Source organism: Labrus bergylta, chromosome 21 (assembly GCF_963930695.1).
Source record: "Labrus bergylta chromosome 21, fLabBer1.1, whole genome shotgun sequence".
Taxonomy (NCBI): domain Eukaryota; kingdom Metazoa; phylum Chordata; class Actinopteri; order Labriformes; family Labridae; genus Labrus; species Labrus bergylta.
Genome location: NC_089215.1, coordinates 1,511,088 through 1,526,017, shown reverse-complemented (window position 1 = coordinate 1,526,017; position 14,930 = coordinate 1,511,088). Strand labels below are relative to the sequence as shown.

Sequence of the window (14,930 nt, the reverse complement as noted above, 5' to 3'; positions counted from 1 at the left end):
TTTAAAGGATGAAAACAACACAACAGATGTTTTTTAGAATATTTCCTCTCAACGGTCCAGCTGACAGTTTTAATGAGGCTGAACGTGCTCAGAGAAATAAAAATATAAAAAGTGAATCTCTATATGATGTCAGTCCTCTGGGTCAGTCGGCAGACGTGTTTGAAGATTTTAAGGTCATGTCTAACTTACACATTCCTGATATAGGCCACATCTGTTTTACATCTGCAGGGCTGAGGAGACGGGGCTCACTGACACCCGACTCTACCTGCTCTGATCGTTTCTTAACCGTAGATTATGGAGGAAATCCAATCCCCCCCCCCACCCTCCCACACACACACACACACCCAGAGGTGAGTCAACCCTGGGAATAAATCAGAGAAAAATCTGCATGTATCCTACAGGGAGCGAGTCAGCTTCTTCAAAGAGTGGTAGACATGGACTAGATCAGGGATGGGCAACTTTGGTCACAGCAAGGGGCCACGTTCATTTAATTCTCACTGCCAGAGGGCCAAATTGTAGTTTAGAGAAACGATTACAGTCGACATTATGTCCCAAATTTAACTCAACATATACCAGTGATCAAATATTATTTTCTGGTTTTCATGATTTCATGGCAGATTTCATCATGTTTTCCAACTAATATGTAAAAATTGACCTGAGGGCCACGATGGGGGCCGCCAGTTGCCCACCCCTGGACTAGAGGATGAGAACCTCTTAAATATAAAATGAAAAATGGTTTCAGTGGAGAGCTTTCTACGCTGCTCCTTACCCAGAATGTAAGACGTTAAAGGACTTTTCTTTCTTGAAAGTCTTTGTGGTCATGCACCTGAAGAGTTTTAATTGTGAGTGTGCTCTGCTGTGTTAATATCTTAAAAACCAGAAAAAGAAGACATCTTTATCGACTTATCGACATGTGCACGGACTGTCAGAGACTCTGAATACAGAAACAAACAAAGCCGTATAACTTTGTATGTAAACACAAGTTGTTTTGTCCGTTTGTAGCGTGCTGTGCATGTGATCACATTTACTAAACCGATGTGGATATGGTGCTTTCACACATGCAACAAAAAAACTCCATATAGCTTTCCAGATGAGTTGCATGTGTGAACACCAACAGCAGATATGCAGTTTGCAGCAGATATGCTGATATATGCACGTCATGAAGCTGCTCCATAATCGTTTTCCTGTTCACTGTGTGAATGGATCGTTGATATAAAGGCAAAAATCATACGGTTATCATAGCATCGGTCTTCTGTCCTGAAATCTGTTTAGAAATCTTCTGTATAGTGCATGTATGAAAACAGCTTTAGGGTGTTTGGAGGTCTTGACGTGACTCTAAAAATGTCTGCTTGGTGTTTATTTTAGTCACAATCATTTAAATAACCAATGACACCATATGAAGGTGTTTTAGTTTTTTTTTTTTTCCATGTCAAAGTTTTCTATTGAATATAGTAGATAAGTCAGAGGGAGATGCAAAATGTAGGTAAAGTTTAGTCTGAAATATCTTTGTATTCTGCAGAATTAGGATCTCTTCATTGGATTCCCATTTCTTAAAATGTTCACGTTTGTTTCCAGTGTTTATTTTTCTAACCAATTTAAATAATTCTCAGATCTCCTCAAAACATGTGTGTGAAGTTTCTTGTTCTAAATCCACTCTGATCCTGTCGGAGTGTTACCCACCTGGGGGAGGGGCTACTGCCCTTTGTGATGTCATGAAGGGAAAATCTCCAAACGGCCTGTTTGAGCACACATTTTCTGAAAAGTGGAGCAGGCAGAAGACGGAGAGGATGGACTTTTCTCATAACTGGGAGGTTTGTAGACGGACTAGAGACAGATAACGAACACTAACATGAGACCCTGAAGATATACACACAACAAAGGAGGACTCTTTATTCTGAATCTGACCAGACACCTTAAAAAAAACAAAAAACACAGGGACGTCTCCAAAAGGAATTCTTTGTTGTTTTTGTGTTTTTTTTTATTTTTGTTTCAAATCCAGGTCAACAGCATACAACTCCCAGGCTCCTCGGTTAGCTCAGAGGAAAACGAGGACCTGCTGTAACTCCAAGAGCATGCTTGCTCAGCAAACGGCCCCCGGATCAATAGAAAAGGAAAAAAAGGTCACTGGCGTCCGTTAGCATGACATCAGATAAATCGCTCTTGAGAATTCACACAGAGGAGGAGGAGGGGGGGGGGGGGAGGGGGAGGGGGCAGAGAATGATATTAAACGGCAAAAAAACCCCAAAACTTATCGAGCATTTTTCAAACTAAAGCTAAAAATAGATTCTCCCTTCATCAATGGAATCACAGTCGAGCCAACACGTCTCATAAATCTGTAACTCTGCAGACGAGCACGCGACCTCTGACCTCAAGAGGCCATTTTTTTTGTTTTTATTTCCACCCAGACAGAAAACCCAAACTCTGCAGCGATGCAGCTCCTGAGAGTCGGATCACAGCCGATCAAACTACTTTCACCCAGCAGTGCCGGAAAAAAAAATGAAGACGACGAGTGACCAAAAACAAAAAAAAAGATCGGAGGATGTTTGAGTGTTCGTCAGTCAGCAGCGAGAACACCGAGGATGTGGATCAAAAAAAAAAATCCTGCTGTTGAAAAAACGTGTGAAGACGGGAAATGTGCTTCTCTTCTCTAAACTCAAAGTTATTTTAAGTCTAGAAAAAAACCTGCCCGAGCGTCTTTCTGACATGAATCAAAAATATTTGACGTCTTCCCGCGTCACGTGTGAGATGTTGTTCAGCTTTTATATGGAGACAGATTTCCATCTGTTGTGCAGGTGATGGTAGAAAAAAAACACACAGCGCCATTCTGGCTCCACTCTCAGAGCCGTGCAGCGACGCCCTGAATGTCAGGTTTTTTTCAGCATCATTACGAGCGTCTCTAAGTTATTTTTTTTTAAATTCCTGCCAGATGTGACGACGCTGATAAAGTGTAACAAGAAGTGACGTTTCTACGACTTAAATGATGTGAAGTTTTGGTCCCAATATAACATCTGATGAAGAAGATTTGAAAAGAAAGAGGCTTTAACCGACGTCGACAGGTCGATCACTGCTGACTGAGTATGTTAAAGGGTTGCTCACTGCTAGCTGCATGCGGCTAATGAGATTATTAACAACTCTCTACAAACATATTTTTCAGAGTAAGAATCCACCAAAGAAACGGCTCTGAAGCTTCAACTTTGACATTTCTGCATCGTCGTCGCCATCTTCTTTTTGAGCCTAAAGCAACCTTCTGTGGATACGCAGGCCACCCTGCTCAATCAGGAGGTAAACTTGATCATCTAAGTTTGACTCTAGACTCTGACTGGGACCAGAACTTACAAACTCAGCATCGTGCGGTCCAGAAGAAGACTTGAAAACTAGAGATTGAGATCATGAACTTATCGGGAAAAATGTTTTCTGAGGGAATAAATCAACTGTCTGAGAAGTACGCTCACTGCTCATTTTGCAACCAGTGGAGTTGCCCCCTAGTGGCCATTTCTGTCCTGCCTTATGCCTTGAGATCCGTTTCCACCAAGCGGTCCGGTTCAGTTTGGAATGGTACCAAAATAAGAGGAGATACCGTCCTACTTTTTTGCTTCCCTTCTGTCTGGATGCCAATCGTACCAATCCGACTCTAAAGGGTGGAGTCAGACACACTGCAGCCCACTGATTGGTCGAAAGAATCCCTTCCTGTGCGACGGCGAAATCAAAGGACAAACAATTATTATTGTCAGCGTGTAGCTCCGCCCCATGGACGACCTCGGAGATGCAGACCACATAGGAATCATTATTTGTTTACTGTGTTGCGCTCTTCTGTGTTGAACAGCGGTCTACGCTGCTGCGATTAAGTGAAGTGTAAGGGTACGGTTGGAACGATGGAAGGTTTACAGTACCAAACCGTCCTGAACTGAACCGGTCCGCTTGGTGGAAACGGGGCTTTAACGATGAACTGCTTGTTTACAGTCTCTTCCACAAAACTCCTGAAATCGTTCCGTAAACAGCCACATTCTCCCCTCTGACGTGTGAACACAGCAGGAAACAATCAGGATAATCCGACTCGTCCAGCGGTTTCATTATGCTCTCAGTTTGCCAGAATGATCTCCTCCGCTCTGTTGTTGATACAGTGAATGTGTTGATCCACACGTTGCACTGATAGAAAGGCAAAAGTTGTCATTAGAGCATCAGGCTCTGTTCCTTCTTCCACCACTTTCACTTCATTCTTTTTTACTTTACGTCACCTCTCCTCTGACCCCTCCCTCCCATCCGACAGGTTTGGTCTCCCACTGTGAGGTAAAGGTCGACAAGAAGATCTCAGGGGTCGTCTGTCTGAAATTAAATTCTCTAAAATTTTCAGTGAGTTTGAGAAAACTGTCTTTTTTAGCGCCATGGAGGGGATTTAAAGTCGCTTTCAGGCTCTACAAAGACGAGGAACGCTCTTTCTGGACTTCAACATCGACCACGTCTCCTCAGGAAAGAAGCTCAGGGTTTTCACTTTAAAGCACATGGCTCAGTAATCAAACCAAAACACAAGGTGTTCTTCATCATTCTCCAGATTGCCAACAAGCGGAGCAGAGATCAGAAATGAGAGGTTTGTTTTTCTCCCCGTAATGACCTTTGACACCAAAACACTTTGAAGGCCGAGTGAGGAGCGTTGGTAATGATCCGACTCCTCTGGAGCTGCGCCAGTTATTAAACCAAAGAAGAAGCAGCAGCAGCAGCAGCGTGAAGAGAGCAAGAGAGGCGAGCACCAGTTGTTTCTAGAAGCACCTCACGGCAGATTCAGTTTGAGCAAACTGATGATGATGATGATGAAGCAGCCGGTAAAAGAAGCTACATATCATGCCTGCTCGAGTTCAAAACCATCAAATCCCTAAAGCTACAAATTCCAACAAAGCAGGGGAACCACTTCAAGTCGACGGGACACGAGTTGAGAAACATCAACTGATCGTTACTGGAGGTTGTGTTCAGGGTGAAGAGCTTTTAACCTTTGCAAAACTGGGACCCTTTTTTTAAAATTAATACTGAAAATACAAACGTGAGTGGAGTTACTCTGGTCGTTGGTTTGACCGATGATTGTACTTTTGAAGGGCTCGTCAAAGGGACCTAGAAACACCTGACCCGAGTAGAATCCACGCTGAAGATTCAAAATGTTTTAAGGTATCGCTACAATCAAATGAAAAAAAAAAAAAAGAAGCTTAATTAAATAACAGTGTCATTCCTCAGATATATTTTATACACAGCAACATTTTCCAGAAGACGTTGTGAGAGTGAGAGAGGGGCACTGATGTGAGAGAACATCCAAACGTTTGAGTCTTTGCCGTCGTCCTGAGTCACAGCAGGATTTATTTGAGGAAAGGGGCGTTGATTATTCGGGGGTGGGGGCGGGGTCAGGGTTGGGGATGGGAGGAGCCTCAGCCAAAAGTGCTTTACCTTAACAAACCCCCCTTACAAGAGCGGCTGTGAGGAAAGGTGCAGAAAATGAAGAAAAAAAACCAAGTCTGCTTTTATTTGATTTACTCATTCATTTGGTGTAAACGAGTGCATCCCTTTGACGCGTCACAGCGGCGTGTGAGTCGGGGGAGGGACCGAGGCGAAAGAGTGAGGCCGAAGAAAACCAAAAAAAAAGATTAGGGCATCCACATCTCGCAGCTGGTCCTGGTGCAGTGATGTCATTGGCGAGTTAAGAGTAGGGCTGGGCGGGATCGAATCAGGGTGTGTGGGCGGGGTGGAGGATGGGGGAGGGGAGGGGAGGGGGAGGGGGGGGATTTTTAACTGCGGGGCAGGCTGCACATCTCACAGTGCTCTGTGCCAGGCTGGTTCATGAAGGTGCAGTGGAGGCAGGACCACATGGCCGAGGAGGAGGCGGGGGCCGAGGGGCCGCCCATGGCCCCGTAGCCCAGAGAGCTGGAGGGCTGCCCGCCCACCGTACCTGGAGGGAGAAGGAGCGAGATCACAGCAGGTAAGAAGAGGAGAACCATTTTCATGAGACAAGTCTTTATCACTTCTAAATGTATTTTAAATCAACTAGGGCTTTGTGATGAGGCCAACAACACTGAGGTTGTCATAGTAACCATGGTATAAACAAGCCAACCACAGAGAACAGAGACAACCGCCATAACAGCACATGAAGTCAGCTCACCCCACCTCAGGGTCATATGGAAACTCTGGAACCTAAAGCGAGGTTTTCAGCACCAGACGCCGTCTACTGTGTGCAGCGCTGCTCGCACACACACACTGTTCTACGGCACTGAAGTTAGCACACACTGAGCGAGGACGAGGCAGGTGAAACTGTGAGCGACTTACTGCACAGCTGCTCGATCGTGGCCCACTGCTCCGACTTCTTCCAGGTCTGAGCCAGATCCTCGTCAGAAGTTCTCACAGCGTCTAAAAGCAGCCCGATGCTGTCCTGCAGAAACAAAGAGAATCTCAATAATGGAACCGGCTTTCTGCTCTTAATCTGACCAAGCAGCAAATAATTATCAGAACACATTCCAACAAACATGCTTTTGATTTTGGTCTTGATGATGGGCTGCTGGAAAGTTTTGAAACGGATCAGCATGAAAACATAAAAAAGGCTCAGAGATAAAACATCCTGTCAGTGATAAACGACTCCAGACTGGAGAAGCATGTGGTCACATTCTGACCTACACACTGCGACACACTTACTCTTAGAGGCATGACTTCATTGGTGACGAGGAAGAGGAGCAGGTGGAAGTCTGACACGATGTCCAGGAATGCCGTGGAGGTGCACTGGGACAGGTACGTCGCTAAACTGTGGAAATCCTGCAGAAACACAACAAACAGAAAGAGTCCTGATGTATAACTTTTGACTTTAAGATTCCTGCCGTTTTGGGGCGCGTCTGTGGCTAAGTGGTTAGTGTACACGCCCCGTGCACGGAGGCTGTGGTACTCCAAGCAAGGGGCCCGACCTGTAGTTCCTTTCCTTCATGCCACACCCCTCTCTCTCTCTGATTTCTGACTCTATCCACTGACCCACCTCTAAAATAAAGACATAAAATGCTCAAAAATGCCTTTTCAACAAGGCATGCATTTCTTATTTTCTATTTCTGCTCTTTTTCTGTTTTTTCTTTGACGTCAGGATACTTCCTGGATACATTCCTCTTAATGTTTGAACTCAGTTTGTTGCACATGGTTATCCCTTAAAAATGTATTTTTTTCCTCCCAAAAAACAGTGAAATGATAAGACTTCTGTAAATCGGTGAAAGATACAACAGAAAACTCAAAGTACCTGGTCTTTTTCGATTCTCTGATTTGATTACATTTTCTAAATCCAAAACAAAAAACACCAAACAGAATTTACATTTTTAGACATTTCAAATAAATGATCACCCCTTTACCTTTTCTGAAGGTTATTCCCTTTTTAATAAAAATGGAAATGCAAAATGTACTGTTTAATACTACGACGGTTTAGAGAAGCAGGAAGTTCTTACCTGTGTCTCTCCCAGGATGTCCCGGTTCTCGATGGGGAAGCGCTGCGTGGAACAGAAGGTGTACTGGGGGTCTTTTGGAAACGTGGTCGTTATCTGCACAAGAAAAGAATAAAAACTTACAGAAACGACTTCACCCAGTTAATATCATACTTGGTATTGCTCCACCAGGCGTAGAGAAGGAAGGGGACAAATATTTGTACACAATAATACGCATAGCTGCATTAAAGCAAATTACACGGAGCTGGCAGGTGATAAACCCCCGTCTATTAAAGAGTCCATATTTTGTCCTTTTTGGGGTTCGTATATTTAATCTATGTTCCTACTTTTGTACGTTCACAATAGATAAAGTCTGAAAAGTGTCTGTTTTCATGTCCTGCTCCTCCTTGCTCCCTCTACGCTCTGAGTCTGTCAGCTACACTCTGTTGAGCCCACACTGTTAGACCCCACGTGGGCCAAGTCTGCTCTGATTGGTCTGCCGATCCGCTCTGTCGTTATTGGTCAGTTGCTCAGCACGCGTCTCTGAAATTTCAACATGAGCTGCTGGGCCACAACGAGCCAATGAGCTTAGATCAGTGATCTCACACTGACGTCGCACTGACACATTTTTATCGAGGGGGGCTCGAACCGAGCGTTACATGCAGCTAATGCTACAGCTAACAGGAGGACGTAGGAGAAGCCTCGTTTCCAAGGACTTTGAATTTTTGCACATAGATGTGACTAAACATGCACAGGACACTTGGAAAACACACTAAAGAGCAGATAAAACCAGAAGAAGAAGAATATGGGACCTTTAATGCATGGAAGTGGAAGATATTAAAGAAATGGAAAGAATTACGTATAAGCTAAGAAACAGAGAAGATGAATTCATGTGTTACTGGAGTAAATGGATAAGGAAACAGATAAAGTGGAATAATAAGAGGTATGTAAATTAAATTCTGTTAAATTAAGAGAGTAGCGAAGGAACAACCTGCAATAAAGTAATAAAAAAAAAACCGATATATTATACAGGAAGTAAAAGTGTGTTAAAATAAAGACGCTGTGTGTGTGTGTGTGTGTGTGTGTGTGTGTGTGTGTGTGTGTGTTACTCACATCTATGATGAGGTACTCCACGGGGAGAGGCCGGGCTAGAAACGTGATGTCATTTCCAAATTTGTCTTTGTCCTTTAGGATGAAAGGAGGCACAGACATCAGAAAACCTTCTGTTTCTATCTTTGTGTGTACATCGTGCACGCCGTGTGAACCCTCACCTTGTAGAAGACGTCGGGTACGTACTGCTCAGGGCACGACTCTTTAACGTAGCCCAGCTCGGGAGCGTCTTTGCAGGGCAGTAGGCACTCGTCTCTTACCAGAGCCATGCACTGATTGGACACCTGGTACCCCTCAAAGTGTACCTGGTTATCTGGACCACCTGCACAGGGAACGACACATGGCGTCTTTGTTTATTCATCAGAACTCACTGAACAGTTAAAAGAAAACTCGCTGTGGAGTCAGAAAACCTCTATTGAACTTTTTTATGACCTGCTCTCTCCAGGGGCGTTCAGGTATATCTACGGCCGACCAAGTACCAATTTTTGCCCAACCTTCATCTATATTAGGTCGCCATTTAGATAACTGGGCGGACTCTGGATTTTAAATCAAGACCAGTGGCTACCACTGATCTGATTTTTATCCCCCGGTTACGGCCACAACCTTCCCGGTGTTACAGTCTAAGTGAGTGACACGCCCCCTAAATAACCAGATGATGAATTCTCAGTGATATTTTTGGTCTTGGTCTTGGCCTCTCCCCCTTAATGTCTTGGTCTTGGCCTCGCCCCCTAAATGTCTTGATCTTGGCCTCGCCCCCTAAATGTCTTGATCTTGGCCTCGCCCCCTAAATGTCTTGATCTTGGCCTCGCCCCCTAAATGTCTTGGTCTTCTGCCTTGCCCCCTTAATGTCTTGGTCTTGGCCTCACTCCCTTAATGTCGCGGTCTTGACTCGATCTCGACCAGTCTTGGTCTTCTGCCTTGCCCCCTTAATGTCTTGGTCTTGGCCTCACTCCCTTAATGTCGCGGTCTTGACTCGATCTCGACCAGTCTTGGTCTTCTGCCTTGTCCCCTTAATGTCTTGGTCTTCTGCCTTGCCCCCTTAATGTCTTGGTCTTCTGCCTTGCCCCCTAAATGTCTTGGTCTTCTGCCTTGTCCCCTAAATGTCTTGGTCTTCTGCCTTGCCCCCTTAATGTCTTGGTCTTCTGCCTTGCCCCCTAAATGTCTTGGTCTTCTGCCTTGCCCCCTAAATGTCTTGGTCTTCTGCCTTGTCCCCTTAATGTCTTGGTCTTCTGCCTTGCCCCCTAAATGTCTTGGTCTTGACTCAATCTCGCCCTGTCTTGGTCTTCTGCCTTGCCCCCTTAATGTCTTGGTCTTGGCCTCACTCCCTTAATGTCGCGGTCTTGACTCGATCTCGACCAGTCTTGGTCTTGGCCTTGCCCCCTAAATGTCTTGGTCTTGTCTCGGTCTAGGATCACTCTGGTCTCAGGTTTGCCTTGGGTCTTGGTTATTGTGGTCTGGATTACAACACCACAGTGTGTTGCACTAAGTCTCTACTTCCTCTTCAGCTTCACACATGAAAGTGATTTGCAACCCGCCTTCGTCTCTACTCGAGGGAAAGTGAAACAGATGGACTTTGGATGTTGGCATAACATGTGTTGCCATGACGTCAGCATTGGCTGCCTCATTAATATAAATAACGAGGGGGGGGGGTGAGGTCACTGCAATGTTTGGTGCTCTTCTTGAACACATGGTGGTCTGACATGGTTTTAGTGACATAGGGACATCTGAGTGTAACTCGAGTCACACGCCCCCTGCTGGTTGGATTATAATTAAGATCATTTTTAGCAAACGTACCTGTCGCCACCACTGTCACAAATTTAGAGCCGAACTGTCCGTCTCGAGAGAGTCTGCAGGTGTTTGAGTGACTGTTCTGGAAGTGTCCTGCTGTGATGCACTCCTCAGCGCTCAGATAGTGGGATTCCTAACAGAGGTGAAGACATTGATGAATCATGCAGAGGAAGCAGAGCAGCACACTGTGATGAAACGGTCCTGTCTAAGGAAGAGAAGCATCCTCACGTGGTTTCTCGTATAGCGGACAGTTCCTATCCTCGTGTCCTCAGAGAGCAGGTCTGTGAAGATCCAGCCCACCTGGAGACCAGAGGACAGAAAAATGTTAAAACATCACAGAGTTAGGTGATAAAAGAAGGACACTGCTGCATCTTTGAATGTCTCATTTCACTTTAACAAACTCTCCAAAGTCATGACATCACACATTGACCTTATGACATCACACATTGACCTTTGTTACCGTTCCTTTGAGCTGTTTGACCTCACTTTGGGATCCCTAACCACTTCCTGTTTCTGGGATTAACTTCATGTCCTAACCTTCACTTTACCAGAAGGACTTTCTTTCAAAATAAAAGCAGGGTTGAATTCAGGTAAGAACTTACTTTCAGCTTAAGACAGTACAAAATTTCAAAATAAAAGCCTAACAATTTTTATTTTTTTATTTGAAGTAATGGAATTTCAAACATGTGATCAAAAATAAGTACAGTATTTGTTTGACAGTCCTTAATCTAGTTTAGATTAAATAAATTATTGTGAAAATAATGAACAATTACATTCAATTATTAGTTTGACAACGGGAGTTTCTGATATTAAGGTCACTTGGAGTGAAAGGTTAAAACTGAGGAGAGGTAAAAGTAGTCTGTCCTTGGGGCGCCAGTGGCCTAGTGGAAGTGTTGTGCCCCATGTATGGAGGCTACAGTCTTTGAAGTAGCCACAGCCCGAGTTCAATTCCGACCTGTGGCTTCTTTCCCTCATGTCATCCCCCTTCTCTCTCTCTCTCCCTTTTCTCTGGTTTTCTTCTCTATCCGCTGTCCTGTCCAAATAAAAGCAAACAGCCAAAAATAAAAAGGAAGGCTGACCTTGCACAGGCCCAGTTTGGCAGCAATTTCATCCACAGCTGCAGCTTTTGGATCCTCCACCAGCTCAAGGCTGTTCTGAGTTGCGTTCTGAAACACACCAGGGACACGTTGAACATTTGAATAAAGATATGAAGTTACTTTGAGGTTAAATCCCGGCGTTTAATAATAGATGGAAGGAATGTATTTTGGTGACTCCCTCACCTGTGGAGGCTCGTAGATGGCGGCCACCTCGGCCCTGATGCCCAGAGGGATGTCTGTGTGCTCAGTGTACTTGCCATACAAGTACCCCATCCTCTGACTGCCCGTCTTCCTCCAGAAGTCCAGGAAGCGGTCAGCAATGGTGTGGTTCTCAAACATGATGTTGTCCACATGTCTGTATTTCTGGAAAAAAGAAAAGCGGAGGCTTGGATCATGCAGCGCTATTCTGTTCTCCTCAGGTATATTTCTTTAATTATGGAGCAGCTGTGGCTCGGTAAGAAGGGCTCCACTGATCGGGCCTCAACCCTGCAAAAGGCGTTTTCCTTCTAATTATAGTAATGACTTGCAAAGATAGCCTTTCAGTGATGGTCTAGATTTCAAATCCAGAGTCCGGTCTGTCTGAGACGGAGACAAGATCGAGTTAAAATGCCTTAAATTCCAAAACCTGGTCTCGAGACCAAAACCGATTTTGAGTACTCCAACACTAGCTCAACTTATCTGTGCATGTAAACTCTGTGAATGACGTTAGAGTAACCCACCTGTCTGTTCAGTGTGATGGCACTGGGCTGGCACTTGGTGCAGATCCCCTCCGGCCAGGGAGGGTGGCCCTCACAGCCTGACTTAATTTTACAGCTGATGTTCTCCAAAGCTGCAAACTTCCCTCTGCAGGAGATTAAAAAAAAAAGAGAAAGTGAAAGTGTGACAAATTGACAAGAACTTGTAAAAAATATGTATATATATGTAAAAAATGACTGCAATAAATCTGAGTGTCTCACTTATCGGCGCCACCGGTCAGCTTGCGAAGGTAAGCGTGGAATGACATGTGCTTTACCGGTGGGTCGAGGTGATTCAGGTAGTCTTCGTCAAAAGGCTGGAGTAAAAAAATAAAGAATTTTAAAATCTGAATAATCCTCACATCAGGGGTGCAGGCAATAAATCCTGGTACATTTAAGGAATCAAACACATGACTTGGTTTTCTTACCTCTAATGGTACACAGTGCACGCATTTTCCAAGGGCACCATGGCGACATCTGCAACGATAAAAGAGTCATCAGCTGTCGGTCATATCTTATTTTAATGTTCGCAGTAAGTCATCTCCTTACAGTTGAGGATCTTTGTTCCTGTAGATCTTGCCGTCCTGCTTGGCCAGATACTGATCGATCTCATCCTCCTGGACCTGGGGCGCCGAGAAGGACCGGGGGATCATGGAGGAGGACGATGAGGACGATGAGGAGGATATGGATGATGATGAGATGGATGGTAGTGATGAAGACGAGTGTGGGGTGGCCGTGTCCATCACCTCTGCAGAGGAGGAAGAGGAGGCCCCTGAAGGGTACAGAAACAGCATGTCGCCATGCCTACAACGGAGGGAAGACAACACGTTTAAAGCTGCAACATATTCTTCCAGGATTTACTCTGAGGGAAGAGTTTAACAGATCTACACTCTCCTAAAGCTCAAAGCTGTTGGCGCGACTTACTTGATCTTAAGCACACTCATAGTTTTGTTCTGGGAAAGGATCTCTCCGGTCTTGTTGCGATTCAGGTAAATAGAAAACCCATTGGAGCTGAACCCAAACTCTTTGCCCACCTGAAACAGAAATGACACAGTGAATTGATTTAGAGCGGGAGACAGCGTTGGTTCATCCGTTCAAACTGTGCAATCAGTGTTTCCTGCAGGAAATCCACCAGTTAAGGGAAAAGTGCTTTGACACCGCAGGTCACACCCTACACATTCACACACTGATGGTAGAGGCTGCTGTGGAAAGTGACCATCAGCCAATCCATTCATATACACATTCACACAACTTGGGGTTAAGTGTCTTGCCCAAAGACACATCGGAGGTGTGGCTGCAGGAGCTGGGGATCAAAGTTCACAAACGCTGCTGTTAATGTTTACAGTTTTATCCACTGCTGTTGATTTGAGGATAGGATGGAAGAAGAGGATGATCCTATTTTCTTTCTGTAATCGGGTCCTACAACGGTACTTATTAAGGCTGAGGGTGCATATTGTTAAGACAGCTGCCTAAACTATAAAGCGAAGCAGGAAACACTGGTGCAATGTCTCTTGTATCAGTCTGATCATAAATGTTGGTTAAAAAAGCAGATCCACACCTTCCACTGATAAGGTTCAAGTGTAAAAAGGTGTCAACTGTTAAATCACATCTAAGCAGATAAGCACAGATCCTCTTGGCACGAGAGAAAGTCCGCCTCTAGGAACTCCCTTTATGGTCATCCCAGAGGGGAGCCAAACTCGGCTATTAAGAGCTCTCTGAGCCCGGCAGACGAGCTGAGTCTCCCACAGCACTTCTATCTCCAGGTCACTGAACAGGCAGACAATCAGCCCGATGCACGTTCACTGTCTGCAGTTCATCACTTGAGGTGTACTTTATTAAATAAATCAACACTGCTGGATTGATCCTGTGACTTCTAATCACACAGCAAGCCAGAAGCACAAGCACAGAGGTCCTTTGAGTATCAAAATAACTTCAAAAAAAAAAAAAAAGACAGTAAAATATATTATTAGTGTGTACTGGAGGAAAATGTCACTTTGAGCTCCTTTTATTCTGTCTCAGCAGCAGCAAAAAAAAAACACTGCAGGGCTCAGACTGTCCCTGCACCGTCTGCCTCACACCCAAGGTTTTCTATTTCAACCATCCCTGGCAGCACGGCGGCAGAGACTGAAAACTACTCCTCTCATTGATTTGCAGGCTACACCATCCTGCCTCGACGAGGAGACATACATTTTTAATGAGGAGCTGCTGCAGAGCTCTGCTGCGACCGGTCTGCTGGTTTTATTTTAGGGTTTTATTGAGTCAAAAGAATATTTTCATGTGCTTGAGTATGACTGGAGGACAGCTGGAGCCAAACTTAGATAAAACAGTCGTACAAAAACTGAGGCCCTAATTATCTCTATCAGTGTGGTCTCTAGGGCCGGGGTTGTAAACAACAACTGATGAGCAGCGGCAGTGTAGTGACACATAGATGATCAACAATCCATACTGCAGCGTTTGAACTTTCATCCACATCATCATCTTGAAGAAATCATTTCTAAACTGTTTCACTGTTTCGGTCAGACTGAACCTCCTCGTCTGGCTTAAAGTGAAGGTCTCCTATCGTTCCTGCAGAGACTAGATTATTTTTAAGATTGTTACTCAGAAGTAGAATTTGTGAAGTCATATTCACTCACTTTTTTTGCGATTAATGTCAATTAATTAAACGTACAGTATATACATTCCTCCACCAGGGGGCTCTCAATCAAAACAATAACAAAATATGACGCTGAGGCTGGCGGGGAATCATGGGAGTTGTTGTCTCTGCTACCTCTCTGATA

General features: G+C 44.7%; 1 protein-coding gene across 1 annotated transcript in view; it reads right to left on the bottom strand.

Annotated features, from left to right (window-relative positions):
* Positions 1-1,953: 1,953 nt before the first annotated feature.
* nploc4 (NPL4 homolog, ubiquitin recognition factor) overlaps positions 1,954-14,930 on the bottom strand; it is a 16,440-nt gene continuing 3,463 nt past the window's right edge. Inside the window, exons 3-17 of the mRNA XM_020650534.3 lie at positions 13,078-13,187; positions 12,703-12,957; positions 12,582-12,630; positions 12,376-12,470; positions 12,139-12,262; positions 11,603-11,782; positions 11,402-11,488; positions 10,551-10,622; positions 10,329-10,455; positions 8,696-8,856; positions 8,538-8,609; positions 7,449-7,541; positions 6,664-6,780; positions 6,301-6,403; positions 1,954-5,926 (exon numbers count right to left, since the gene is read on the bottom strand). Coding sequence (XP_020506190.1) covers positions 5,766-5,926; positions 6,301-6,403; positions 6,664-6,780; positions 7,449-7,541; positions 8,538-8,609; positions 8,696-8,856; positions 10,329-10,455; positions 10,551-10,622; positions 11,402-11,488; positions 11,603-11,782; positions 12,139-12,262; positions 12,376-12,470; positions 12,582-12,630; positions 12,703-12,957; positions 13,078-13,187 — 1,806 coding nt within the window. The 3' untranslated portion in view covers positions 1,954-5,765. The remainder of the gene's footprint in view (positions 5,927-6,300; positions 6,404-6,663; positions 6,781-7,448; positions 7,542-8,537; positions 8,610-8,695; positions 8,857-10,328; positions 10,456-10,550; positions 10,623-11,401; positions 11,489-11,602; positions 11,783-12,138; positions 12,263-12,375; positions 12,471-12,581; positions 12,631-12,702; positions 12,958-13,077; positions 13,188-14,930) is intronic.